This window comes from Saccopteryx bilineata, chromosome 10, assembly GCF_036850765.1.
Source record: "Saccopteryx bilineata isolate mSacBil1 chromosome 10, mSacBil1_pri_phased_curated, whole genome shotgun sequence".
NCBI lineage: Eukaryota > Metazoa > Chordata > Mammalia > Chiroptera > Emballonuridae > Saccopteryx > Saccopteryx bilineata.
This window is the reverse complement of record NC_089499.1, coordinates 68,528,743-68,554,606: the sequence shown is the minus strand read 5'-3', so window position 1 is coordinate 68,554,606 and position 25,864 is coordinate 68,528,743. Positions and strand designations below refer to the sequence as shown.

Sequence of the window (25,864 nt, the reverse complement as noted above, 5' to 3'; positions counted from 1 at the left end):
CTATGAGCCTGTGTTCAATCCAGCAACCTCAGGGCTTCCAACCCGGGTACTCTGCATCCTAGGCCAATGCTCTACACTACACCACTGCCTGGTCAGGGATATGTTTAATTGTGTCTTAAGCCTTAAGTCTTTTCCTTTGGAAGGGTGGGAGGCATTTTAAGAGACCTTAATATAAAGGTATACAGTTATTCCATTTCATTACAGTATTATGTTAGTGTGAATAAAATTAAAACAATAGATATTTACTATGACAAAACTGTTAACTCTGGTGCCATGAAAATTTTGTATAATTCTGCTACACAATTTAAAAATTATTCCTACAATACTGTGAAACTGCTTATTATCCTTACTCTATTTTAAGAAGTTTCAGTGAGAAAAATAGATAATATAGGCTTTTATTAATAAATAGTGTGAAAGCATCAGTGATAACTGTTTAAAGATTAAATTCTTTTAAACATCCATGTTTTGACTTTAATGTGCATACTGGCCTCTATAACACTACAGGTTAACACATGAAAATATTTCCCATTTCCATGCACAGGTATTCAGTTCTAATACCATTTATAAATTATTATGGACAAGGTAATCTTTGCAAAAATTAATATTCACTTGGACAGCCACGATTAAATGAATATTAAGCAAGATGTAGGCTATGTTCAATATGCTCCAGATGTCAAGTTATAACATTTATTAAAACTTAATTTTCTTATTTTCTTTAAAGGGACATCTTTTGTATATGTGGGTGCTCAAATGAAAACTGAGGAATGTATTCTTTGACCACAATAACAAAACTCACACTTAAGAGGGTATCTGCTTCCTCTAAAATAACAATACATTTGTTCACAATATTTCGCTCCAGGCATCATTTCCCATATTATTAATGAAAATGCTTACAAGCACCAACCCCAAATTTTGTCCTTAAGGGAAAGTTAAAAAAGAGTGGCTCATTATATCAAAAAAAAAAAAAAAAAAGGTCAAATTTCAGCAACACTAATGCTAAAAGTGAATCAATTATATCCTTAGCATCCACAAAGTACAATAATTCCATTAATTTTCTATTACACACAGATTTATTTTCCTTAAGTAAAATGAAGTTTGAATAATACAGTCTGTGGTGTGGTGACATCAGCAACTGCCAGTTCTTGCCCATCAACAAGTCCCAATTCTAAAATAGAAAAAGCATAATTAACCCAAACAAACAAAAAATCTCAACCAAAATGGTAACACACAGATATACAAACTATAGAACATTACGGTTGAGATAAACATCTAAATCCAGTTCTCTTTAATCAAAGCAATATTTGATTTCTTAGAAATTTTTATGTATTCTAAAAGAACAATTAATTCTAATATTATTTCTAAAGATATAAGTAACTATGATGATATCGTCATTTGAAGATAAAAAGAGCAAACCTAAAAATATTTGTTACTTTCACCAAAAAAAGTTGATTATTAGTAAATATATTCATCTAAAGTACCTTTCAATGTCTTGGAAAGATTTGGCCTTGTTCGTTCTTCAATAGAGGTTACTGACTAGAAAACAAAGTTACTTTAATGTAAAAACATTAAATAAAATTAAACTTTTGATATAATTGTGGAAGAAATAAAAACTGAACACTTATCACCTGTAAGTAAAGTGTTCTATTTTTCCCCTCTAATGTGGCTGTGATGGCTGGAGATTTCATCTGCCTAAATATAATTATGAAGGGAAAAATAAAATCAAAGATCAGTTTTTATAAAACAATTCTAGTTTTTAAAATTATTTCCACAACATAGATACAGAACACTTACAGAGAAGCACTGTTGGTTAGATAATCCAAAACCTCCTGTAGTTTAGCTGAAGGAGAAAACTGAATATTCTGTGGGAGCTGGCTACAGGCTGGGCAGTTTTCCTGCACAAATAAAACACCATAAATCACAGGGGCACGTACACCAGTAATAGTCTCTTTATAATAAAGTAACAATGAAGTCATTTTACAATTGCGCATTATTTCCTATGAAAAAATGTTTATACTTTAAAAACCTGTGCTTTTCATAATAGGCCATTTCTCCTAAATTATTCTGCTACATAGTATTTACTTTAGGCTATACTACAGAAGATATACAGTGTATAGAGTTCTAGAAGTTAGAAATTACTTAGGGTATGGGTAATTTCATTTATATAGTTTCTAACCAGTAATTAATATTTAAAAATCAAAGTATACATGATCAAAAAAGTTTTCATTAGCATACTACTACTAACCTTTCTCTCTGCTTCAAATGTGTATGTGTACAGTCCATCTACATCGTTGAAGACCAAGTAATTATTAAGGGGAATATATGCACTGTAACGAAACAATGTCCATGTTTATATAACTGAGCCAAATCAAAACAAAAACTTACATACACAGTAAAAATAAAGCTCATTACCTTGTGGCTATTTTAAAAACCTCAGTGGCACACACAGCTGAAAACAGGATAAAATAAAGGTATTTTAACTAAGTGAAAATCAGACATTTAAAATTAGAAGATTTTTAGAAATCAGAACAAATAAATTTATAAGGCAATTGCTTAATAAGAAGCCTGTTACAGTGATTAAAAAGAAATGGCACAAAAATGTTACCTAACTGCAGAGTACTTTACGACATAATGTAAGACAAATTAATACAAGGTCCAATAGCTTATTCTTTTTTAGACAGCTTAATTATACCATCCACCCAAAATATCAAATTCCAATAATACTAGTTTTTTTAAATCAACTGGCTACAAAAATGTCAATTTAGATACTGAATCAAAAACTAAAGGAAAAAACAAGTAATGGACTTTTTCCTCACCTGCAATGACTGCATTTGTGGAAGCTACTGCAGGAATGATTCGTTTTACTACCCCTGAAAAAACATACTGATTAAAACATGATTATTTCTTTTAAAAAGGACATATCTTAATTTAGACAATATGTTTTATTAAAAATCATTTGCCACAACTTGATCTGTCAGGCTTTCAAGTCACAAAATAGACTTAAGTTTAGCCATGAAGCAATCTTCTTCCACATTCCCACCATCTTGCAGCATGTTTAGAATCTTAAGGAAGTTATAGTAGCAAAGCAAAGTTAACTCTTCACTAAACTTTATATAAAGATGAGATAATAATAACAGCTAACAATTACTGTTTATTGTATTCCAGGCACATTGTGAAGATTAAATAGATATTCCTAAATTTTCATTACATCCTTATGTTAGTCTTATAACTCTGATTTTAAAGACAAGGAAATGAGATTGAGAGAAGTTGAATCACATCCACAGCAATACAGTTAGTAAGTGATGGGGGTGGTATCTGAAACCCAGTATAGCCCCAAAGTGCATAATCTTACTGATACATTATAAATGCTACACTTTATAAGGTGAGTAAAATGTAAAGAATAAGAGTTACCTAATTTTTCCTCATATAATAGTTTCAGCCATTTGATTCACAAAACCTCACAACACACCGTTCTACCTTGTATTAATTTCACTTTAGCCTGACCAGGCGGTGGCACAGTGAATAGAGCATTGGCCTGGGACGCAGAGGACCCAGGTTTGAAACCTGAGGTCTCAGGCTTGAGCGTGGGCTTGAGGGCAGGGTTGCTGGCTTGAGCATGGGATCATAGACATGACCCCATGGTCACTGGCTTGAGCCCAAGGTCACTGGCTTGAGCAAGGGGTCACTTGCTTTGTTGGAGCTCCCCAGTCAAGGCACATATGAGAAAGCAATCAATGAACAACTAAGGTGCTGCAACGAAGAATTGATGCTTCTCTCTCTCCCTGTCTGCCTGTCCCTATCTAACCCTCTCTGTCTCTGTCACACACACACACACACACACACACACACAAATTCACTCTACTATTTGCACTACACACAGTTCTTTATTTCCACCCTAATTTTTTATATCACTACTCAGATTAGGAATGAACAAAACTCTACCTTAAACAATTTTTAGGTACAGAATAAATAATCTATTTTATAACTATATTTAAATTGTTCAATTTAGAAAACAAAAATTTTGAAGGAAAGTAACCATATTAATTATCTTAGAGTATGAGGGAGCAATAAGAGATGTGACTTCCGGTATAGGCTGGTTTCAAAACCTTCAGAGAAAACTCAAATATCTAAGAAAATATGAAAGGAATTCAGTTAAGTCTGGAAAGCTCTTTTTAAAAATTTAAAAAGTTAATTCTGACCATATAATTACATATAATTTCAGAGGAGGAGAAATAGGGAGGAGCTAACCTCACGGTGGTTCAACAGATGTTCTCCAGTGAACCACATATAGTAAGAGGTACCAAAAGGAAGAATGTAGTCACAAACAGTGGGGAGTAGAAGAGACACTGCCCAATAAGAGTACTGCCAAAATGATAAAACTCCTCTCACCCCACACCCCTCAGAAAAGCTAAACCTCACTTCTCATCTTGCTCTGTACTACCTGTCAAGGACCTCACCTATCAGGCTACAAAGCACACATCCTGCTCAAAGGTATGGGAGGATGAATGATGAATGAGTCTACATATGGAAATGAGATTCCAGTTCCTGATCAGAACAAACTGAATTCATCTGTTAATTCAATTACCAAATGCATACTACATGCCAGTGTGCTAGGTATTGTGGGAAAAAAAATGCTTGCACTTATAGAGCTTTCATTCTGGTATGAGAGATAACACTCAAGTACAGTAGATTTCAGATAGTGAAAAGTTCAATGAAGAAAGTAAAATAAGGTATGTGTTACAGTTGACAATGCCAGGATGGTCAGGAAAGACCATTTGAGAAGGTGACACGTGGAGCTGAAATCTAATCATGAGAAAGACTCCATTTCTATAGGGTGGCAGCAAGGGCAAAGGTCTCAGCGCAGGGGCATGTGCGAGTGGAAGCACAAAATACTCCTTGCGTAGAAAAATGGAACGAGGTGTAACAGTGAATACTTAAGTCAATTGCAGCTAAAGGATCAGAACGGGTTAAGGTGATACCTGAGGAATGAGCAACTAGCCTTGAGAGATCCAAGCAAGAGCAGTCCAGGTACTAAGGATCAGGAGTGGATCTCTAAGGTGGGAATGAGCTTGGTGTGTTCGAGGGACACAAAGGTCAGAACAGGGGATACAGGGAGCAACAAGGAGTGTGTAGGAGTGAAATTTTCAAATGACATTACTAGAACATCAGCAAATATAAGAAAATAATCACAGAAGAGAAATGGCAGATTTTCAAAATGACAAAGTTCTCTCTTGGAAACTTGGCAATGATCTTGGACAAAATTCTTTAAAGGATGAACTGTTAGTACCTACATTATTAGGAAGCACTGATCACTAATATTGATTATGACTGCTCACTGAGACAAGTCATGTTGGACTAGTCTCATGTAGTTACTATTAGCAGCTTGGCAACCCCGGAAAATGTGGGCAACAGTATATCCAGGCTTCAATACATCTGGAAAGGTCTTTCTTAACATCCTTGTGAGCAAGACAAAGAAAAATGAAGGTCTGATCAACAGAATAAGATAAAACCTAAAGTTTAGGGCCAGATCAGAAGTATGATTCAGATGTCAATTCTCTGCCAATTCAATCCTGTTAAATTTTTTAATTATGTGGAAAAAGATAAAGAATATGGTCATCCCAACAACAGGTGAAATGAAGCTGAAAGAATAAATAGGTTGGCAGGCATTAAAAAAAAAAAAAAAAAATATATATATATATATATATATATATATATATATATATATATATGCCTGATTAGTGGTAGCACAGTGGATAGAGAGCTGATCTGGTACGCTGAGGTCCCATGGTTGAAACCCCAAGGTCATCAGCTTGAGCGCGGGCTCATGACTTGAGCCTGGGGTCACCACCTTGAGCATGGGACCACCAAAATGACCCCATGGTCGCTGGCTTCAGCAAAGGTCACTGGCTCGGCTGGAGCCCCCAGACAAGGCACGTATGAGAAGCAGTCAATGAACAACTAATATGACACCACTACTAGCTGAGGCTTCTCATCTCTCTCCCATCTTCCCCAACTTAAAAAAAGAAAGAAAGAAAAGGAGGGAGGGAGGGAGGGAGGGAAAGGAAGAGAGGGAGAGAGGGAGAGAGAGAAGGAGGGAATGAGGGAATGAGGGAAGGAAGGAAGGAGGGAGGGAGGGAAGGAAGAGAGAGAGAGAGAAAGAGAAAGAAAGAAAAGAGAAAAGAAAAGAAAAAAGAAAAGAAAAGAAAAGAAAAGAAAGAAAAAATACATAGGAGAAAGGAGCAGGTTGAATTTAAGAATAAACTTGTAAGGACCTATAGTTGAGTATAAAAATAACAAAACTACCACTCCCAAAACTATCATATCTATATACCAGGCAGATGTAGATATGGCTTAGTAATTGCATATGTGGAGAAAACGTCTAGATTTTAGTAACAATTACCTCAAAAATTCCAAAGTATAGGTTCAATGTAAACAACAAACAAAAGCCCTGGCCAGTAGTACCTCAGGGAATAGAGCATCAGCCTGGCATATGGTTGTCCGTGGTTCGATTCCCAGTCAAGGTACACAAGAAAGTGACCATCTGCTTCTCTTTGCCTCCCTCTCCCCCTTCTCTCCTCCTCTCCCGCAGCCAGTGGCTCCGGGCGCTAAGGATGGCTTGGCTGCTCTCAGCGTGCCACCCTCAGGTGCTAAAATAGCTCGGAACTAGAGCACTGGCCTCAGACAGGGTTGGGGTGCATGTGGGAGTCCACCTCACTATCTCCATTCATCTCACCTTAAATATTTTTATAGATAGATAGATAAAAGTGACAAAAAAACCCTGCTCTCCTCTAAGACTACATCAGTTATCAGGAGTCTACTACTTAAAATAAGAATATTTTAGATATTCTATGCTGCATTCTAACCTAGTTAAGAAAAGTATGGATAACTGAAAAAGTTAGAAAAACAACACAATGGGGAATTAGAGTCATGCAACACATTAAAGCAGTGGTTCTCAAAGTGTGCGCTCTAGATTTCCAGGTGCGCCCTATGGTATTCCAGAGAAATATGTGCCTGTTGGGGACCAAAAATCAACAGGGTTTTTGGAGTTTAGATTTTTGGGGGACAGAGGTGTGGGGAATTGGCTATAAACTGACAGTCTGCCCAACCCCCCCACCTCACTTACCTGATTAGGTTGCAAAAGGCTGTTAAACTGTGGTGTTGGATTGTTTACACTACCCCCCATGTTCCCCAGAAAGACTGGAGGCAAGTTTCTTCTATCTTTTGTTTGGTGTAAAGTTAAAATGATATGTATGGTGGGGGATTTGGACTGATGACTAAACATAATGAATTGTCTCTTGAAGCCTTTTGGATTTTTTAAAAGAAGAATATGTGGCAGTATCTAAAAAAGCTTTGAACATTTTACTACAATTTTCAATATCCTATTTATGTGAATTAGGATGTTCTACCCTCAACACAAGAGTAAAAAGAGAGGAATTCTTCAATGTATTGACAAGGAAATAAGAGTTTGCCTTTCAAATATAGCCCAAACATTGAAGAAATTGCTAGGACACATCAGGCTCATGTTTCTCATAAACACAAGAATGAAAAAACAACACATTCGTGCCAGGACCTGCCGAATTTACTAAATCTTACTAAGAATGGATTTGTATATATAAAAAGGTAACTTTTTTGTCATTTTCTTTTTTAACCCCTCTTTTTCATGAATTCTAATAAGCATAACTCAAAAAATTTAACCTAAAAATGTTTTTTAATGTGAGAATAAATTTAATTTTGTTGTATTTATTTCACTTAATTACCATTAATTCACTTAAAAAGCACATTTGATCTGTGAAGAGTGTCGGACGTGCATCAAAGTTGCCGTTTCGATCACCAGTCAGGGCACACAGGAACAGCTCATTGTTCCTGACTCTCTCTCCCTCTCTCTCTCTTTCTTCTCTATTCCCCTTCCTCCCCTCTCTCACTAAAATCAATAAATCTTGGTGTGAATGAATTAACATTAGACATAAAAAAAAAAGCACACTTGAACTTTTTATTTTTTTCTTTAATATTTGACTTAGTTATTATAACATATTTCTCAGAAATCTGTATATAGTGCGCCTACAATTTGTAGGATTTTAAATGCGACCCCACTTCATAAAGTTTGAGAACCACTTCATTAAAGGAAGTTCGTGGTAGAGATAAAGATTTGAAGGGAATGTGATCACTGTTCTCAATATATTAAGTTCTATTACTTAAAAGGGAATTAAGGTTTATACATATATGATATACCCTGGGACTCAGACCAGACCAAAGATGGGAGATTTCTGCTCAACAGACAGAATAATTGTCTCTAACAGTCTTGTCCGGATGTGAAATAGACTGCCCCAGGTGGCGATAAATTGCTCTTCAGTGAAAGATAAAGTGAATGAATGAGTTGACTTGGATGCATTAAGGTCTCTTTCAATGCTAAGTGAATAAAATGGTGCTGTCTAAAATCACTTGTCAATTATTTCCTCCAAAGCATCCACAGCCAGTAAAAAGAAAAGATCACACCAAGATCATCATTCGGGAGAACTCACTAACTTACCTTGAGTGAGTCTATATGTGACGCCCCTAATATTATACTGTGATGCTCTGTCGAGGGATTTTTGGAAAATCCACTGAATATGATCAGGATCATCTCCATCTAATGAAACCCCTTCTGTTGGGGAATAAAAGGAGAGGAAGACAGAAACAGGTAAATGTGAATCAACTTGTGTTTAATCTAATTATCCAAATGAGTAATGTAGACAAATATTCTATGTAATTCTGGATTAGAAAATTAGGTTCATTACCTCCAAAAGGCTGCTCTTTCGGCCACTGCAATACCCTGACATACTCAACACAGTGCTCGGGTAGCCTGGGCATGGATGCAATGGTGCACATGGGAAAATTCACCTGAAACCAGTTTGCCCTTGTTTAGTGGGTTTAAAACAATAAATTATTTTAAAATGTAACTTCTAGTTATGACCTAATTTGTATCAGTTTGTCATAATTCACCTCAGCCCGCCACTTAATAGAAACAAAATGTTTACACCGTTAATATTCCTAAGAGTTTCTGAGTCACTTCACTTGGGTTGATCTACCTATAGGTTAGGTTTGTCCTATATAAATTTAACTTTGTTAGACCGTGAGAAAAAAATGCTTAATAAATTCTCTAATATGAGCACTGTTATGTTTACCTGATTTAAATTGGGAGGTATAAAACAAAAGCAAATTCTCAAAATTAAATTAATTCCACATAAATACTCATAAAATTATTTAGTTATAAATTAAAATTCCCAATGTCGATTTAAGTAGGTATGCGGGTTAAAAAGGTCCGTCTCTGGAAAGGTCACGGCTATCCCCGCTATCTGTACTTCCCTGAAACAACCACAGCCAAAGACAAAGAAAACAGATTGTAGCTCTATCCAACATACAGTTTTAAAATTGATCCCTTGAACCCTACTTTCCAAATAAAAAATTAATACAAATTAGGAAAACTATCAAAACTATGATATTCAATCCATATCTTTCCTCAAATATAGCAGAATTTCATATTTTACCATCCTTCTTCTTAGCATGATTTTTAAAATATCGTTATCCCTAATTAAAAATCCTAACTATTGACTAGACTTAGTATTTCAACCCGAACTCCATGCCAAAGACACTGTAGAAAAAGTGGGTACCTGCGGTGGATAGAGCTCCAGGGTGCACTCGATACACGCAGTCATTCCAGGCAGAACCACCCGGGCGTTTCCTTTAAAACCTTCCGTCCCTCCATCTATCAAGGGGACAATGGAGCTCGGATCCAGCACACCATCTTCATAATTTAGAAGAGACATCTAGGAAAATTATTGAAGGGTTTAAGAGAGGGGGTAAGAATTCAAAAGAAAAAGCATGCTCTCAAGTAATTCCATAAATCAATAGTATGACTAAAGTACTAATACATCAAATCAAGGGATGATGATATTAGCAGTACTCACCTGAAAATTAATGACTAGTAATAAACAATGAAGTACACAAACTAAACTGAAATTAAACTCTGATTTTTCCAAAATATGCTATGCAATTCTAATTTTCAGTGTGTTAAGAGCAACAGCAAGAACTTCAAACAATTATCACACTGAAGTCTTTACCAGCATGCCATTTATCCATCTTCTGGCTATGATGGAGTCCAGCCCACAGACAATTATATGAAATTCTGCAAGAGAAAAACGCAAGTTTACTTTCTAAAAATGCATGGTTCAACATAATTTACACCTTCTAAGAAAACACAAAAAAAACACTTTTTATTATAATACAGAGAGAGAGAGCTCCTGATCCTTGAATAACCCTCACTCAAGTTAGCTAGAAAAATGCAGTTAATAGTGCCAACTAAGAATTAAAACAGTGGCACACTCTTTTCAACCCGTCAACAACCTTCCTGAGAAGCTAACACCAAGAGGTAAAAACAACTGAGTAGCCTTCAAATAGCTAGCAACTAAAAGCAGGGAGAACTTAACTTCAAGTGAACAACTTACGTCGATAGAAAGTATCGTTAAAATCCTGGATCTTGTTGAAATGTCTGAATATAAGTAAAGGAATTTGAGCTGCTAAGTTTGAAATTTGTAAAGTGAACTGCAAATAGCATAAGGAAACACTTATAAATGAATATTTAATCAATAGATCATAAAGTTCAAAGTAGAACTCAAATCTGAAAAAACGAACACAGCCCACTTCCAGGTGAAACCTCTTTTTCTACACTCCTCCTCAACTGCTCAGTCTTATCCCTGAAACTTATAGCAGTACATGTTTAACCCTGTTATACTTTTTACACTACTTCAGTTTTTTATATAAAATAATGAGCCCTGGGAAGGCAGAATGTGTGCATTCTCAACCACCAGCATCAAGCGAAGAGGTAATAAACATTTGTTCAGCGACAGGAACAAGCACATCATAGATCCTATTTTGCCGGGTGATTTTATTGCAAAGCTAATTAAAAACAAAACAAAAAACACAGAAGTTTCCAAAAACAAGTTTTTTAGTTGCCAATGATTTGTGATTGGGAGTGGGGATGGAGAGAGGCATGAATTCTTTCTTCCTCTATCATCTGACCCAGTTTTCCAAGCCTCTCTTTTACCCAACCAAGCCCCCATGAGCAGGCTTCCCTGCCTGGGGGCTGCAAAAAGAAACCTATTCAAAAGTGGCTGGGTGTGAATCAATCATAGCACTTAATATTTTAATAACATATTATTAAATGTGTTTTTAATATTTATTAAATATATTAAAAAATATATTTTAATATATTTTTAATATATTAAATTTAAAAATATATTTAATATATTTTTATTAAATATAAATAATTATATTTATATTTTATTTAAATATAAATATTTAATAAATATTTAATTATTTATTATTTATATGCATGCAAAACACTTTTCTAATGGAGCAATTTATAATATATAAATTCTATTTCTCTAATATTACAATAAATAACCCATTATATATATTTATTAAAAGCAAAGTAGAAAAAGAGGAACAATATATAGTTGCCCTGGATTTTTCTTTCTGACCTACAAATAATTTAGCTATGAAAAATATATTCAATTCTAGTCCTCACCCAATCAGACCTCTGTTCCTTCTGAAGCCAGACAAACAGGATGCACAGCTGCCACTAGAACAGAAAGGTCAAGAGAACCGAGCAAACACTGCAGGAACAGCCACAGGGGACAGGAGAGGGACCCACAGAGCCAGACCAAGTAATCCCATTTCTTAGCTTTCTATCAAATACCCAAAGTTTTCCAGACTAACATGAGGATGGAAGGAGTGTGCTTTTTTTTTTTCTTTCTCCCTAACAAGGGCTTCTATTTGCATCCTTATACTTTTTATTTTTAAATAATAGATTCGCAGGGAGTTGCAAAGACAGTACAGAGAGGTCCTGTCTTTCACAAGGTTTCCCTCAATGGTTGTATCTTACAGAACAATATCAAAACCACAACTATAAAATTGGACAAGTGTGTGTATCATTCCATTATTGAAACATATGTAGATTTCTTTAACCACCGGTCTGGACACACAACAATTAATCAACACAAAGATTTCCCTCTACTCTTTCTGAGTCATACCTTCCCTCCCCTCACCATGCCTAAGCCCATGGCAATCACTGATATGTTCTTCATCTCTACAATTTTGTCATTTGAGGAATGTTATCTAAACAGAATCATACAATATGTGACCTTTTGAGATTGGCGTTTTTCATATAGCATAATGCCCTTGATGTCCATCAAAGCTGATACATGTTTCATTAGTTGGTATATTTCTATTGTTCAGTGTTATTCTGGTATATACCATGGCTATATCCCAGTTAAACAATTCACCTACAGACAGATGTTTATGCCTAAAAACACAACTGCTGAGTGATATGGAAAAGTGTACGTTCAGTCTGACCTGAGGTGGCGCAGTGGACAGAGTGTCGACCTGGAATGCTGAGGTTGCAGGTTCACTACCCCCAAGCTGGCCCAATCAAGGCACATACAAGAAGCAACTACTACTATGAGTTGATGCTTCCCACTCCCCCTGCTTTTCTCTCCTTTCCCTAAAATCAATAAAATATTTTTTTAAAGTTATGTTCAGATTTTAAAGAAATAGTCAAACTATTTTCAAGATGACTGTGATATTTTACATTCCCCACCAGCAATGTAATTGTCTTTCTGTGCCTTTGCCAGCATCTGCTATGATTATAATTTATTTTGCTAGTCTAATAGGTGAATGGTAATAGCTCAATGCAGTCATACTTTGGATTTCTCTTATTGCTCAGGTTGAACATCTTTTTGTGTGCTACTGCCATTTTCTTTAAAGAAATATCCCATCGTATTTTTGTCCATTTTCTAATGCAGTTCTCTACTGTTAAGTTCTGAAAGTCCTTTGTATAGTCTAGATATGAGCCCTTCGTCAGATACCCGCTTCCTCAGTATCTTCCAATCTACAGTTTGTCTCCTCATCCTATTAACAGGTCCTACACAAAGCAAGTTTTTAATTTTGATGAAGTTTAATATATCATTTTTTTCCTTTTATGTATCATGCTTTTAATGTGGTCAAAGGATACTTCACCAAACCCTAGTTCCCAAAGATTTTCTCCTGTTATCTTCCAAAGTTTTAGTTTTACATTTGACACATACACCTATGATCCCTTTTGAATTATTTTGTAATTCTGAGGTTTAAGCCAAGATTCTTTTTTTTTACCTATAGATATCTAATGGCTTCACCACTATTTGTTGAAGAGACTATCCTTCCTCTATTTAACTGTTTCTGTATATGTCAAATATCAACTGGCCCTATGTGCATGGGGCTATTTTTGGCTTCTCTCCTCTCTTCTACTGATCTGTCTATCTCTTTGGCAATACTGGAGTCTTGATTATTATAGCGATACAGTAAGTCTTGAAATTAGTAACTCCTCCCACTTTCTTCTTTTTCAGCATTATTTTAGGTTTTCCTTTACCTTTCTGTATCAATTTTAGAATAATCTCATCTGTATTGACAAAAAAAATTTCCTAGGCCTGACCAGTGGTAGCACAGTGGATAGACTGTCAACTTGGGATGCTGAGGTCCCAAGTACAAAACCCCGAGGTCACCAGCTTGAGGTGGCTGGCTTGAGTCCAAGCTCACTGGCTTAAGCAAGGAGTCACTGGCTCAGCTGAAGCCTCCTGGTCAAGGCACATATAAGAAGCAATCGAACAATTAAAGTAACACAACTACGAGTTGATGCTTCTCATCTCTCTCCCTTCCTGTGTCTCTCTCTCTCAAAAAAAAAAAAAAAAGATACTTCTTATAAAAATAAATTGACTGACACACCTTCCACTTGGTTAATAATATAATAACTGTTTATTATGTCTGATACTTTGAGAAGACACAAGATTAACTTGATCTGGCACATAGCAGCTGAGAGGCTAATAGAAGAGCTATGCTACTGATACTGAACTTCAGGGCAATAATGCAGAATAAATAACGGCACTGGCTACAGAAACTTCATTTAAAAATTAGGGCAAAAAATTTGCATAACCTTAAAGAAAAGACTGGAAGGAGATAGAGCAAAATATTGTCAGCGGATACCTCAATAACAATGTCCTGGTGCTGATCTCTTTCTTTCTGCTTACCTGTATACACTTATATTAAACACATCTTTTATAAAACAGAAAAGAACAAAAGCTTCAAAAAATTCAGGAATTTTTTTTGTCAAAAGGATACGGAATTACATTGCAATTCGGAACTCTGTCATTTAGAAATTCTGCAGCAACCTCAGCTTTAGGTCTTCCCACATCTTTTGGCCTACGGGAAAAATTGTTTAAATGATCAGTCATGATATAAATCTAGATGATCTACAATACCACACAGAATTTATTAGAGGATATTTACAAAAAATATTTTATCTAAGTACTTGTCATGAATAAGTAGTCATTCAACACTAAATGTCTAGCCCTGTTGATGTTCCAAATTAAGTAGTTACAAGTACTTACAACTCTAAGTACTTATTTAAGTGAAGATGTGAAACTTTTCCCCCCAGGTAGCCACCTGACCTTGCACACCTCAAGGTGTTGCCATGCAGGTCTTGCTGAATATACTCAATGAGATTGATCTAGGGGTGCAGGAAGCTTCACTTATCCCGAGTAAGGGGTAATTTTGTGTTCCAGAAGAAGCCATATCCATTTTTTTAAAAAGGAATAATTCCAAAGGCATTATCTAAAATTGCAAATGTCACCACTATTTTCAAAAAGCTAAAAACATAAGGCCTCAAAAGATCACTCCTAGATACAACCATAACCATAGAGAGCAAATGACATGAATTCTCTCTTCTCAGTCAAATGGTATTTTCTTTCCTAATATTTCCTCATTCTCTTCATCTATACATCGTCGGTGCTTCATTACTACTTCCTCACCACATACTTTTGTTACATATTATAGATCTATCAAAAACACCTGACTGGGACCCCCTGGAAGAAAATGATCACACTCTTATCTCCTTGTATGCCTTCATATCTAAGCACACAGTAAACACTTTAAACATAATTTAAACTTTTTAAAAAAATCAATATGCTTATTAGAAATACCTTATTTAAAACTAGAATATTAAAGAAAAACATTTTAACAGGTCAATTTCCTTCCATCCAATAAAAGCAGTGGTCTTTTTTATTGAAACCATCTGATAAGGGCTTTATTCGAACTTGGTCCTAACTTGCAAGAGAAAAGGCTCTAGTATAAACCAAGGAACCTGACTTCAGTCAAGGAATAGAGTAGACTTTCAGGAGTCTTATAAGGTGTGGATTTTATGTGCTTTTACAGTAGAACCAAAACAAAGTAAGTCTCAGATTATTTTTACGGGGACATTTTATTAATTTACCATTCCGGGATTACGGAATCAGACTGCTCCTCCTAAAAACTGCACCTTGAGTAAAATGGCCCTTCACACATACCATCCTTGCAGGACACCTTGGTCTAATTATGTTTCTAACCTTGAAAACCAGTATCTACCCTGAAGGTGGTTCTAAGATTAAATAAGGTAATATAAAGAGCTTTCTTAGAAAGTACTCAATACATCCTAAGCAATCAATACATGTTAATGATCACTAAAATCTTCATTATTTTAGCCACAAATTAAAGAGCATGGCCATTATTATCATAACTAATTAATTCAGTAGTGTGGGTTTTTTAGAACTTTTATACACCAAAATTTGTCAGAACAGCAAAGGCACCAAAACTTTTCTACAGCACAGGAAAATTTCAAAGGTAAAAAGAATAAACAAATAAAAGTTGTATGTTGATTCATATTGCAACATTTCATTAACTTGACTTAGTTTAACCCATCATTCAATTTGTTTAAGAACTTATAAGGTAGAGGTTTTATAACTATTTTAAAACTTAATTTTGTCTTTTCTCTTAACCTAACCGTGCTCTGCAAACCTAAGACTAATTGATTGCTTTCTGTCAGTACTGTAATTACTAAAAAAAAAAAAAAGTTCATTATCTCTCCATATCTGTAATTCTTAACACTTTTAGCTAGCCATTCAGACCCCTAAATGTTACTTACATACTAAAATTCACTAATGAACTTTTCCTCAGATCTGCATATGTGTGCCACTTCCAGTTTTCAAAATTACCTCTAACAAACCATTCTTAGGCAATTTTTATATTTCATGTATGTCTAAGGTAATTATCCCTCTTTATTCCATTTCAATTACTCCTGATTTTCTCTTCTTATCTCTTCATTTCCTTTCCCCTCTGGTAAAAAGCTCAAACTCCATCACAACTTAATTGTCCAAGAGTCACCCCTCAGATTTTGGCTCAGGGGTCCCCACCAACATATCTCACGAGGGCCTAACATTCCAGCTACTATTCTCTTAAGAAATCACCACGAGAAGGCTGAACTCTGTATCTTCAGAGTACAATCACCCCAAAACCACATAAACTTTTTGGAAATTTGTTTAACATTAAAACTTACCGAAATAAAAACTGCCTATTTAGATTGGAAACATCTATGGTGTCCATATCTATGACATGGATCTGTCTAAAACCAGACAGTGCCTGTGGAAATAAAAACATTCAATGAAGCAGAAATTTCCTCACATTTGAAAATTTTGAGATTTGTTTTCAATATAGTCCTAGATCTACAAATTTTCAGTAGTAAGTTCCACATAACTGTATTTGATGGTTAAAGAGACTTATAAACTATATAAAATTTATGTTCTTGGAAAGGTAAAAAATGTTTACTCATCGTCGGCCTAGCGTGCGGAGGACCCGGGTTCGATTCCCGGCCAGGGCACACAGGAGAAGCGCCCATTTGCTTCTCCACTCCTCCGCCGCACTTTCCTCTCTGTCTCTCTCTTCCCCTCCCGCAGCCGAGGCTCCATTGGAGCAAAGATGGCCCGGGCGCTGGGGATGGCTCCTTGGCCTCTGCCCCAGGCGCTAGAGTGGCTCTGGTCGCAATATGGCGACGCCCAGGATGGGCAGAGCATCGCCCCCTGGTGGGCAGAGCGTCGCCCCTGGTGGGCGTACCGGGTGGATCCCGGTCGGGCGCATGCGGGAGTCTGTCTGACTGTCTCTCCCTGTTTCCAGCTTCAGAAAAATGAAAAAAAAAAAAAAAAAAAAATGTTTACTCATTTGTAAATAGTCTATACTCAAAAGAGAACAACTCAAAATTTCTAGTTATTTTATAATCTCATAAACATATCTATAAAGTCTGCTGCTGCTAAATACTTTAATTTTTACTAGTCTTACTAATTAACTGTACTTATTAATCTTTTTTCAGAATATTTTAAAAAGCCATTCACACCTACTTCATCTTAGTTTATATAACATTAAGCATGCCATGATTCAGAAATAACTATTATAAGATACATATCATAAACACATACACATAGATACACTGCACATGGAAAGGAAATATCTTAAGATAATCTTAAAAGTACTCAGTCAAGGCCCTGTCCGGTTGGCTCAGTGGTAGAGCGTTGGCCTGGCATGCAGGAGTCCCGGGTTCGATTCCCGGCCAGGGCACATAGGAGAAGCGCCCATCTGCTTCTCCACCCCTCCCCCTCTCCTTCCTCTCTTGTCTCTCTCTTCCCCTCCCGCAGCCAAGGGTCCATTGGAGCAAAGATAGCCCCGGCACTGAGGATGGCTCCGTAGCCTCTGCCTCAGGCGCTAGAATGGCTCTGGTTGCAACAGAGCAACGCCCCAAGATGGGCAGAGAATCGCCCCCTGGTGGGCATGCCGGGTGGATCCTGGTCGGGCACATGTTGGAGTCTGTCTGACTACCTCCCTGTTTCCAACTTCAGAAATAAATAAATAAATAAAAGTACTCCGTCAGGAACAAGCAATGAAAACAGCAAGGGAAACACACTACTGCTGTGTCTCAGTAATGATCCCAGGCACTCTAACAGTACAACCACTGCTCAAATTTACCAGCAGAAACAGAAGATTGAAAAAAATAGGTTTCATTAATCAATTATATTTTTCTGGTTCTGGTCTGTTTAAGTGATTAAATTAAATCACTTGTCAATAATTTCCCCATTTTTCTGCCCCTCTGGTAACAAGAGATCCTCGAAAGAATCGTACACACTTGCTTTCTCCAGCTCTCTCTTGTGCTCACTCTAAACAAATGTTCACTCACACCACTGCACTGGTAATGTCACCTGTCTAGGCTACTGGTGAACTCCATGTTGCCACTTCCAATGACCTCACCCGTCTGAGGTATTTGGTACTGTGTGGATCAATTCCTTCCTTAAAACATGCTCTTCACTTGGTCACTACACTCATGAGAATTCTAACACTTTTTAAAAACTGGTTTCCAGTTCACCACAGTGAGTTTTCCTCCCACTTTACTGGGTAGAATTTAGAGTACCCTTTGCTTAGTAGTCCTGGTGATCTCAGACAAGTTAAGCATCATCCACCAGACAATCTCAAAGTCAACAATTTCCAAAACCAAACTCAACCATCCTTGTTCACATACCCCACAAATCTCTTTCTCCCAGTCCCCTCACGTCAGGGAGTGCTAATTCCACCTTTCCAGTTAGCTGCTCAGGGCAAAAACCTTGTTGTGTCATCCATGACTCCTCTCTTTCTCTCATGTCCCACAACCAATGCATCAGCAAATCCTGTCGACTCCATCTTCAAAATATAGCCATTATATGACAGCCCCTCACTACCTCCAACACGAGCTCTGTTCCAAGACACACTCATCTCTGTCCTAGATGACAGCAACAGCCTTCCAACCAGCCTCTCAGCTTCCTCCTCTATTCTTCTTTCAGTCTTTTCTCAACACATCAGCCACAGTGATCCAGGGTAAAAGTCAGATCAAGTCAACTCGTCTGCTTAAATCTCTCCAACAACTTTCTGACTCAGAGTGAAAGGCTAAGTTCTTACAGTAATCTTCAAATATCCAAAGCCTGTGATATTCATTTGAAGCCCCTCCCTCAACCATTACCTCTGATATACTCTCCGAAAATGCTCCCCCTTATCCACTTCTGCTGTAGCTATAAGGGCCTCCTCGCTGTCTTGTAACATAACACTCATGCTCCTGATTCACACCTTTTGTACCCTGCTCTTCCCTATCTAGAATGTTCTTGCTCACCTCTTTACTCAAATAGCACCTTTTTATAAACCCCATCCCTTTCCACCACGTTATCTATCTTCCATCTTTCCTTTCTCCAAAACATTTATTACCGTCTGACGTACTATGTATTTTGTTTTTTTCTTTCCACTACAGGTTGGGGCTAAAGGAAGTTTACAGTTGTTTATATGGAAAAGAATACAATAATGAATAATACAGCCTGATGGGGGGGGGTGACGCAGTGGATAGAGCGTCAGACTGGGACGAGGAGGATGCAGATTTGAAAACTTAAGGTCGCTGGTTTGGGCACGGGCTCACCAGCTTGAGTGTGGGGTCGCTGGCTTGAGCATGGGAACACAGACATGACTCCAAGGTCGCTGGCTTGAGCCCAAGGTCACTTGTTTGAGCCCAAGGTCACTGGCTTGAGCAAGGGGTCACTTGGTCTGCTGTAGCCCTCTGGTCAAGGCACATATGAGAAAGCAATCAATGAACAAGTAAGGAGCTGCAATGAAGAACTGATGCTTCTCATCTCTCTCCCTTCCCGTCTGTCCCTCTCTCTGTCTCTCTCTGTCGCAAATTAAAAAATAAAAAAAACCCAAACAAACTTCAAATTCATTAACAGAGACCATAATGCTCTACAATCCCCACAAGGCCCAGCACAGCACTAAGAACCATAAAATGTATTAAATTTTTGGAGTTTCAGTAGCAGTGACTTTAGTATTTCCTACCAAAATTAATGTGGCTGTTTGTATTTCAACTTTACCTCCATGGCCGACTTCTAGGCCATTCATCTGGTTCTTTTACTTGTTTCATTTTCTAAGGTGTCTACCCTTGCATTTCCAGTTTTCTACACACCAATAAGAAACTTGGCATATATCAGCTCTCAATCAATTCTCCTCCTATCCATCTTTGTTAAATAAACTGATACTTATTTTTTTTAAAAGCTACTTTGTGGCTATCAAAAGTCAACGAAACCGTGCTCGCTTCGGCAGCACATATACTAAAACTGGAACGATACAGAGAAGATTGGTATGGCCCCTGCGCAAGGATGACACACAAATTCTTGAAGCGTTCCATATTAAAGAAAAAAAAAAGTCAACGAAACCAATTAAGTAAACACAAATTAAAGATTTCTAACTAACATATGAAATAGTTTCAATAAATAGTACCCTCTCCTGAAATTATATTCATTAAAAATAAATGAACCTATGGCTCAGTAAAAAGAATACCTAAGAATTGATGACCTGGACTTGATTCCAGGTGCATCGCATCCCTGTAATCCAGAGAGTTAGGGAAGTCATTGTGACCTCTCTGTGCCCCATGTCTCCCTTCATATATATATATATATAATGTGCCACTGCCTATCTAAGTGGGTTATCTTAAGGAACAAAAGAAATAATAAATTCTTTCAAACTGCACGTTAAAATATGAATTATTGGTTTTATTATTTGAAATTAATGGGTGCTTTGCAAGAGAAAGCACAAAGATTTCTTTGATAAAAGAGCAGAGAAGAAAATAGAAGTAAGAATTTCTATCAATGACTTTACGGCTGAGAACTTCAGAGTTTAACACTGTCTGGAAGCCCTGGCCAGGTAGCTCTGTTGGTTAGGTGTCGTCCCAATATGCCAAGGTTGTGGGTTTAACTGCTGAGCAGGACACATATAAGAAGCAACTATAAATGCACAAATAAGTGAAATAAATCAATGTTTCTCTCTCTCTAAAATCAATTTAAAAGGGGGGGATGGGCACCTAGAATCTGTCCTGCTAAACTTATCTAGCAAAGGATCAAAACAGAAAGTTAATAATCATAATAAAGAAGTTTACTAGTATGAGAGAAAAGGAAATTACCACAAATGAGAAAAAACTACAAATTATAAATATGTAGATATGTATATAAATTACCAGATTTTTCAGGAGCTCACATCCTAAGCCACCAGCTCCGATGACTAGAACTTTACATGTATCTAACAAAAACTGGAGAGACTGTAAAGAATAAAAAGGCATATTAAAACCTAGCTATATAAAACGTAAGTACTATCAATACAAGCAAGCCATAAAATAGTTTTATGTTTCCATGAAAAATGCACGAGGATTAAGAACAGACTTTCTATTTAATAAACTCTTTTAAATGTATAAACAAGGTAGAACCAAAAATTCCATGATTTCAGAACAATTCAATGTTTTTAAATCAACTCTTATTGTATAAAAAGACTATTTCTAAAAATAAAACCTGAGTTTAAATGTTATCTTTTTTTTTAATTTTGAAAGGGGATAGAATGTGTCACATTCAATATTTAACTGACTTCCTAAAAAGAGAGAAGTGAAAAAATCTTAAGAACTGAGAATTAAACACTGCACGAGGTCTTCAAAGGTCTTTACAAAGAAAAAAAAAAAAGATAACATTCTTAGAAAACTGCTAACCAACAAAATCACAATTTGAAACTAAAAACAGATACAAAGAAAGGCAGAATACTGTCAATTATGTCCAAAGACTAAAAGAGAAGTCATTTGGATGAGACACTAGTCAAACCCAAGGGTTTGTACCTTAATTCTAGGAGTAGCAAAATATTTCTATTTCAAAACAATATCGCTTTATAAACACAAAATGACACAAAATTTTACTATAAAGGATACTTTTTTCTACCTTGTAATTAAGTTTTATCTAATTAAATATTTGCTTTAAGTCAGACACTACCTAAAATTCCATTCCCGTTATATACAGCAGTCAATTTTTAATATGCAATTAGTTATACTCAATCCTAAGTAAAGATGTACATTTGAACTAAATTCCAAAATTTAAACACATCTACCATCCTATCAAAATTAACTTCTCACAGCAAAACTAAAAAGGGGAATGTCTCAGCAAACATTTTAAACTGAAATTTAAAGTGAAATAAAACTTAGAATTTTAAATGAGATTATAGTTATTTTACTCAAAAAATTTCAACATATTACATGAGAAATGTGAGAATGACTTAAATATTAGCCATTCAAATGAAATCAGTTGCAAATATTCCATTTAGTATTTCAAGATAACTTATACAATTTTATTAGTATTTTTATTAGTAAGAGCAAGAGAAAAAAGAAAGCATTTTATTTTTGAAACAAAACTATTAGAGGAGTTATTTAAAAATAAATGTTTCTCACTTCAGTGCTTGGTTCGAAATCAGGGTGTGTGAAGGGTCCAGATCGCTCGAGGAACTTCTTTACATGGTTCCAGCGACCTTCCCAGTCTCCAGAGTCCCCACACCCACCATCAACAGCCATTCTGCACAGAACACAGTAAATTCAGCTGCAAAGGTCAGTATGAAAAAACCACACCTACAACTACTGTGGTTTCCCCAAATGAAAAGGTAACCACAGCAGACCTGCTCAAATAAAAAGGGAATTATTTAATGTGGTCATGTTTATGCTTTTAACTTTTTTCTTGGCTAGTATAGTTTATTTAACATTAAGAACTGCATGTGTTTGATGAAATCAATCAGTGTATTTGTTTCTGGGTTCCTAAAACAAGCCAAAATTAAACTTGGGATATTCTTTAATCAGTGAGAAATGGGCTTTTCTACATTTGAAACTTACATAAAAATTCACTGCAAACTTCCCTAATCTGTTCCTTCAACACATTTGGATAGGGGAATATCAATTATAAGAGAAAAAATATGTAACTCCACTTTCAGAACTGAGATGTTTCATATGTAATTTAACTCGTGTCCCTTCCAAGATCGAAAGATATGACTTAAAAGTCATCTTTGATGTGAGGAACTTGTATACATTTTATTCTAAAACAGAGGTCCCAATTTTCAGAAAAGAATTTCTTTAAGTACTATTAGGTGGTTTTTGTTGCCACTGAACACAGCTTCAGGTTACAATTATGCCACAGGGAGGCATTACTCTCTAGAAATCTTAGTGCACACACACTGAATGTGTGGCAAGACCAGACCCTAACACAATACATTTATTTTCTCCTCAATGCAAAATTCATGTCTGGTTTTAATTATTTTTAGTTTTCAAATTTCCTATAACCGCACAATTTCTACGTTCAAATGTATTATTAATATCCAATTTTTACAAAAAGAACCAAGACATACTGCCTAGCAATAAAGACCTTAAGTTTTGATATCATTCCTTGATTTGGTTCCACAATAGCATTGTGATCTTGAGCAGATTACTTACAGTGAGAAACCTCATCCACAAATTTTTATAGCTACTTAAGGTCAGAATGAGAAAAAAGATAAATCCACACAAAGGCCTTACTACAATACTTGGCATACAGTCGAGATTCAGACTTTAACTGTCCTTTTAAGCAAAAGTTAAAGGAAATAAAAGGTGGGAAGGAATGAGAAATGAAGCTGGTCGCGCCAGTCCTCTAGCAGTTGAAACTGAACTTGGTGAGGGCGACATCTCAAGGCTGGGATCTGGCACAGGAGTTAGTTACTAGCTCAGCACACCCACCACAAGAACACTTTCGTCTCCTGCCCTCCCGTGCGGCCAGCGACAGCAACTAAGCGGCGCTGGCCGGACTGGAAAACACGTTGTTTACAATTGTCTCACCGCACAAAACTAGGCGACTGATAAAAAATACGGTGAGTGATAAATGGGCAAAATAAGCCCTTCAGAGTCAACTCTCTTCTTAAGAGCAATCATTCTGCACAATGGTGGAGTTGCTTAGTCCGATACCATAGAAAGTTCTCATAGAAAGTCTGCAATTAGCACTGGTCTCGGGGTTTGCACAGGCCCACACGGCCCGGTACCGTTTCCTGAGTTCAGTGGGATCCCTTTTCCCCAAGGTCACGCGTGCCCACCGGGATGTGGGAAGGAGGGGCGCCAGGTCGCCCCGCTAGCCTGCGGTCGGGCAGCCCCGCCGCGCGGGGACCCTGCGGGGACAGCCCGCCCGGCGCTCCCGGTGCCCCCCCCAGCCCAGCCCCCCGGCCCGCTGCGGCTGGTCCCCCAGGCCTGGGGTGAAGGGAGGCAGGGGTCCCCGGAGAGGGCCCCGGCCTCCCGGCAGCACTAACTTCTCAGCCAGCAGCTCCTCTATTCTCCTTCTTTTCTTCTCCCTAAAAGAAAGAGAGAATAAAAGAAGGGTCAGCATCACGCTACACACTGGGCGCCGCGAGAGGATGGGGGGCGAGGGGACGGGGCGGGGGTGGGGGAGCCCCGAGGGGCGGCGGCGACCTCCCACCGCCGCGCCCGCTCACAGCCCAGCCCGGTTCCGCTCCCGCAGAGCCCCTGTACTTACGGTTCCCCGCCATCCGCCATATTGTTCCCCGCCTCTTCCCAGGCGCCTCCGCGGCAGGCGGGCCGGCACAGGGGCGGGGCCGGGCCGGGCCGGGATGGGGCTGAGGGCGGAGGCTGGACCAGGTGCATGGGCGGTCTTTAAATCTTACCATTTTGGTCCTGGCTGGTTGGCTCAGTGAACAGAGCGTAGGCCAGCCGAGTTGGATTCCCTGTTAAGGCACATAGGAGGAGTGACCATCTGCTTTTCTTCCCCTCCCTCTCCTGCCGCTATCCCTCTTCCCCACCCACAGGATTCATGTGAGTGTTAGTCCTAGGCGCTGAGGATAGCTTGATTAGTCCCAGGCATCAGCCTCAGGCACTAAAAATAGCTCGGTTGATTCAGCATCATGGGCTGAAGGGGTGGGTTGCAGCTTGGATCCCAATCTGAGTGCGTGTGGTAGTCTATCTCTCCTCTCACTTAAGAGAGAGAGAGAGAGAGGAAGAAGAAAAAAATTTTTTCCCATTTTTTCCAGAATCAAGAAAATGTGAGAGTTCAAGAATATTTTCACATTTTAAACTTTATTCAACACCGATGACAGTATGTTCTTAGAGTCATCGTAGGTTCCTTAACTGCTTTCTAAATTATCAAGGAAAATCAAATTATGTCTTCTAGACTTTGCATTAGGTATATTTTATTGCTTTCTGATCTTTTTTGAAAACTGGTGGCCTGAGGAGAGTGAATTCAGTTTTTATTTATTTATTTATTTAAAAATTTTTTATTTATTCATTTTTAGAGAGGAGAGAGAGAAACAGAGAGAGAGAAGGGGGGAGGAGCTGGAAGCATCAACTCCCATATGTGCCTTGACCAGGCAAGCCCAGGGTTTCAAACTGGCGATTCAGCATTTCCAGGTCGATGCTTTATCTACTGCGCCACCACAGGTCAGGCTGAATTCAGTTTTTAAAAACAGCACTATTGCATGCTTAGAGACTCTTTTATCTTATACACTAGCATCTTAGAATTTTGCCTACCACATTATGAAATTAACTAAAATATTTTTACTCATACATTTGAGATAAAAGGAGATTTGCTGCACCAACCAGCCCCTTAATTGAAAAAGACCGTTTTGAAGCCTTAGCTGGTAATTTACAACTAAATTGTTTGGGTTGGCATACAAAACTATCATATTTTCTACTAAAGTACTGTGGTCGTTTGTGAAAAGTGTCCCTAAACACTAGGATAAAACTAAGAAAGTTCTTCTTGAGTGCAATCCAAGTTTCTGCCAAGAAAAGACTGGGTGCAAACCATGTTATTCCTTCACTGCAGACCATTGCTTTCAAATGTAAACAACAAGCCCAGGTCAGGCTTTAGTGACCAGAGTGCCTACTGATAAAAGAATGAGACCGTTTTTGAATAATTTTGTCCTGAGAATATAAACATGGAAAACAAAGAAGATAAGTGAATGAACAAACCAACCCTTCTGTTTTACGCGTTCTTCTTTCGGATTTTGCCCATCTGGTTTGACTCATAGTGACTCACGGCGAAACGGAGAAAACACCAGAATGACATTCAGATGTACAGAGGTTAGTAACGTCTCAGTTTCCAAAACCAGCTCA

General features: G+C 37.5%; 1 protein-coding gene and 1 non-coding gene across 4 annotated transcripts; one reads left to right on the top strand and one right to left on the bottom strand.

The window, feature by feature from the left end:
- Positions 1-379: 379 nt before the first annotated feature.
- Positions 380-24,439, bottom strand: UBA3 (ubiquitin like modifier activating enzyme 3). 3 transcript variants are annotated; one of them, XM_066245707.1, is made up of 18 exons: positions 24,421-24,439; positions 24,049-24,090; positions 22,184-22,304; positions 20,939-21,019; positions 16,433-16,515; positions 14,185-14,265; positions 10,479-10,522; positions 10,095-10,159; positions 9,645-9,800; positions 8,772-8,874; positions 8,525-8,638; positions 2,814-2,867; positions 2,410-2,446; positions 2,243-2,324; positions 1,792-1,892; positions 1,626-1,689; positions 1,479-1,533; positions 380-1,165 (listed from the first exon to the last, which is right to left on the bottom strand). In XM_066245707.1, the coding sequence occupies exons 3-18, from the start codon at positions 22,301-22,303 to the stop codon at positions 1,080-1,082; spliced, it is 1,326 nt and encodes a 441-aa protein (XP_066101804.1). In that variant the 5' UTR covers position 22,304; positions 24,049-24,090; positions 24,421-24,439; the 3' UTR covers positions 380-1,079. The 3 variants fall into 3 exon arrangements, with proteins under 3 accessions (XP_066101804.1, XP_066101805.1, XP_066101803.1); XM_066245708.1 differs by lacking the exon at positions 24,421-24,439 and adding an exon at positions 24,273-24,368; XM_066245706.1 differs by lacking the exons at positions 24,049-24,090; positions 24,421-24,439 and adding an exon at positions 24,273-24,384.
- On the top strand, positions 20,013-20,119 carry LOC136314799 (U6 spliceosomal RNA). Its single transcript, XR_010727380.1, has one exon. It is a non-coding gene; the product is annotated as a U6 spliceosomal RNA (small nuclear RNA).
- Positions 24,440-25,864: the final 1,425 nt, after the last annotated feature.

Bases quoted from the DNA above. Each gene is read 5' to 3' on its own strand.
- UBA3 (XM_066245708.1), bottom strand. From the start codon at position 24,292: ATGGCGGATGGCGGGGAACC. The intron at 16,516-20,938 runs GTAATTTATATA...TTATTTCCACAG, and splicing joins GTGAGCTCCTGAAAAATCTG to GCACTGTCTGGTTTTAGACA. The intron at 1,893-2,242 runs GTTAGTAGTAGT...TTATTTGTGCAG, and splicing joins CATTTGAAGCAGAGAGAAAG to GAAAACTGCCCAGCCTGTAG.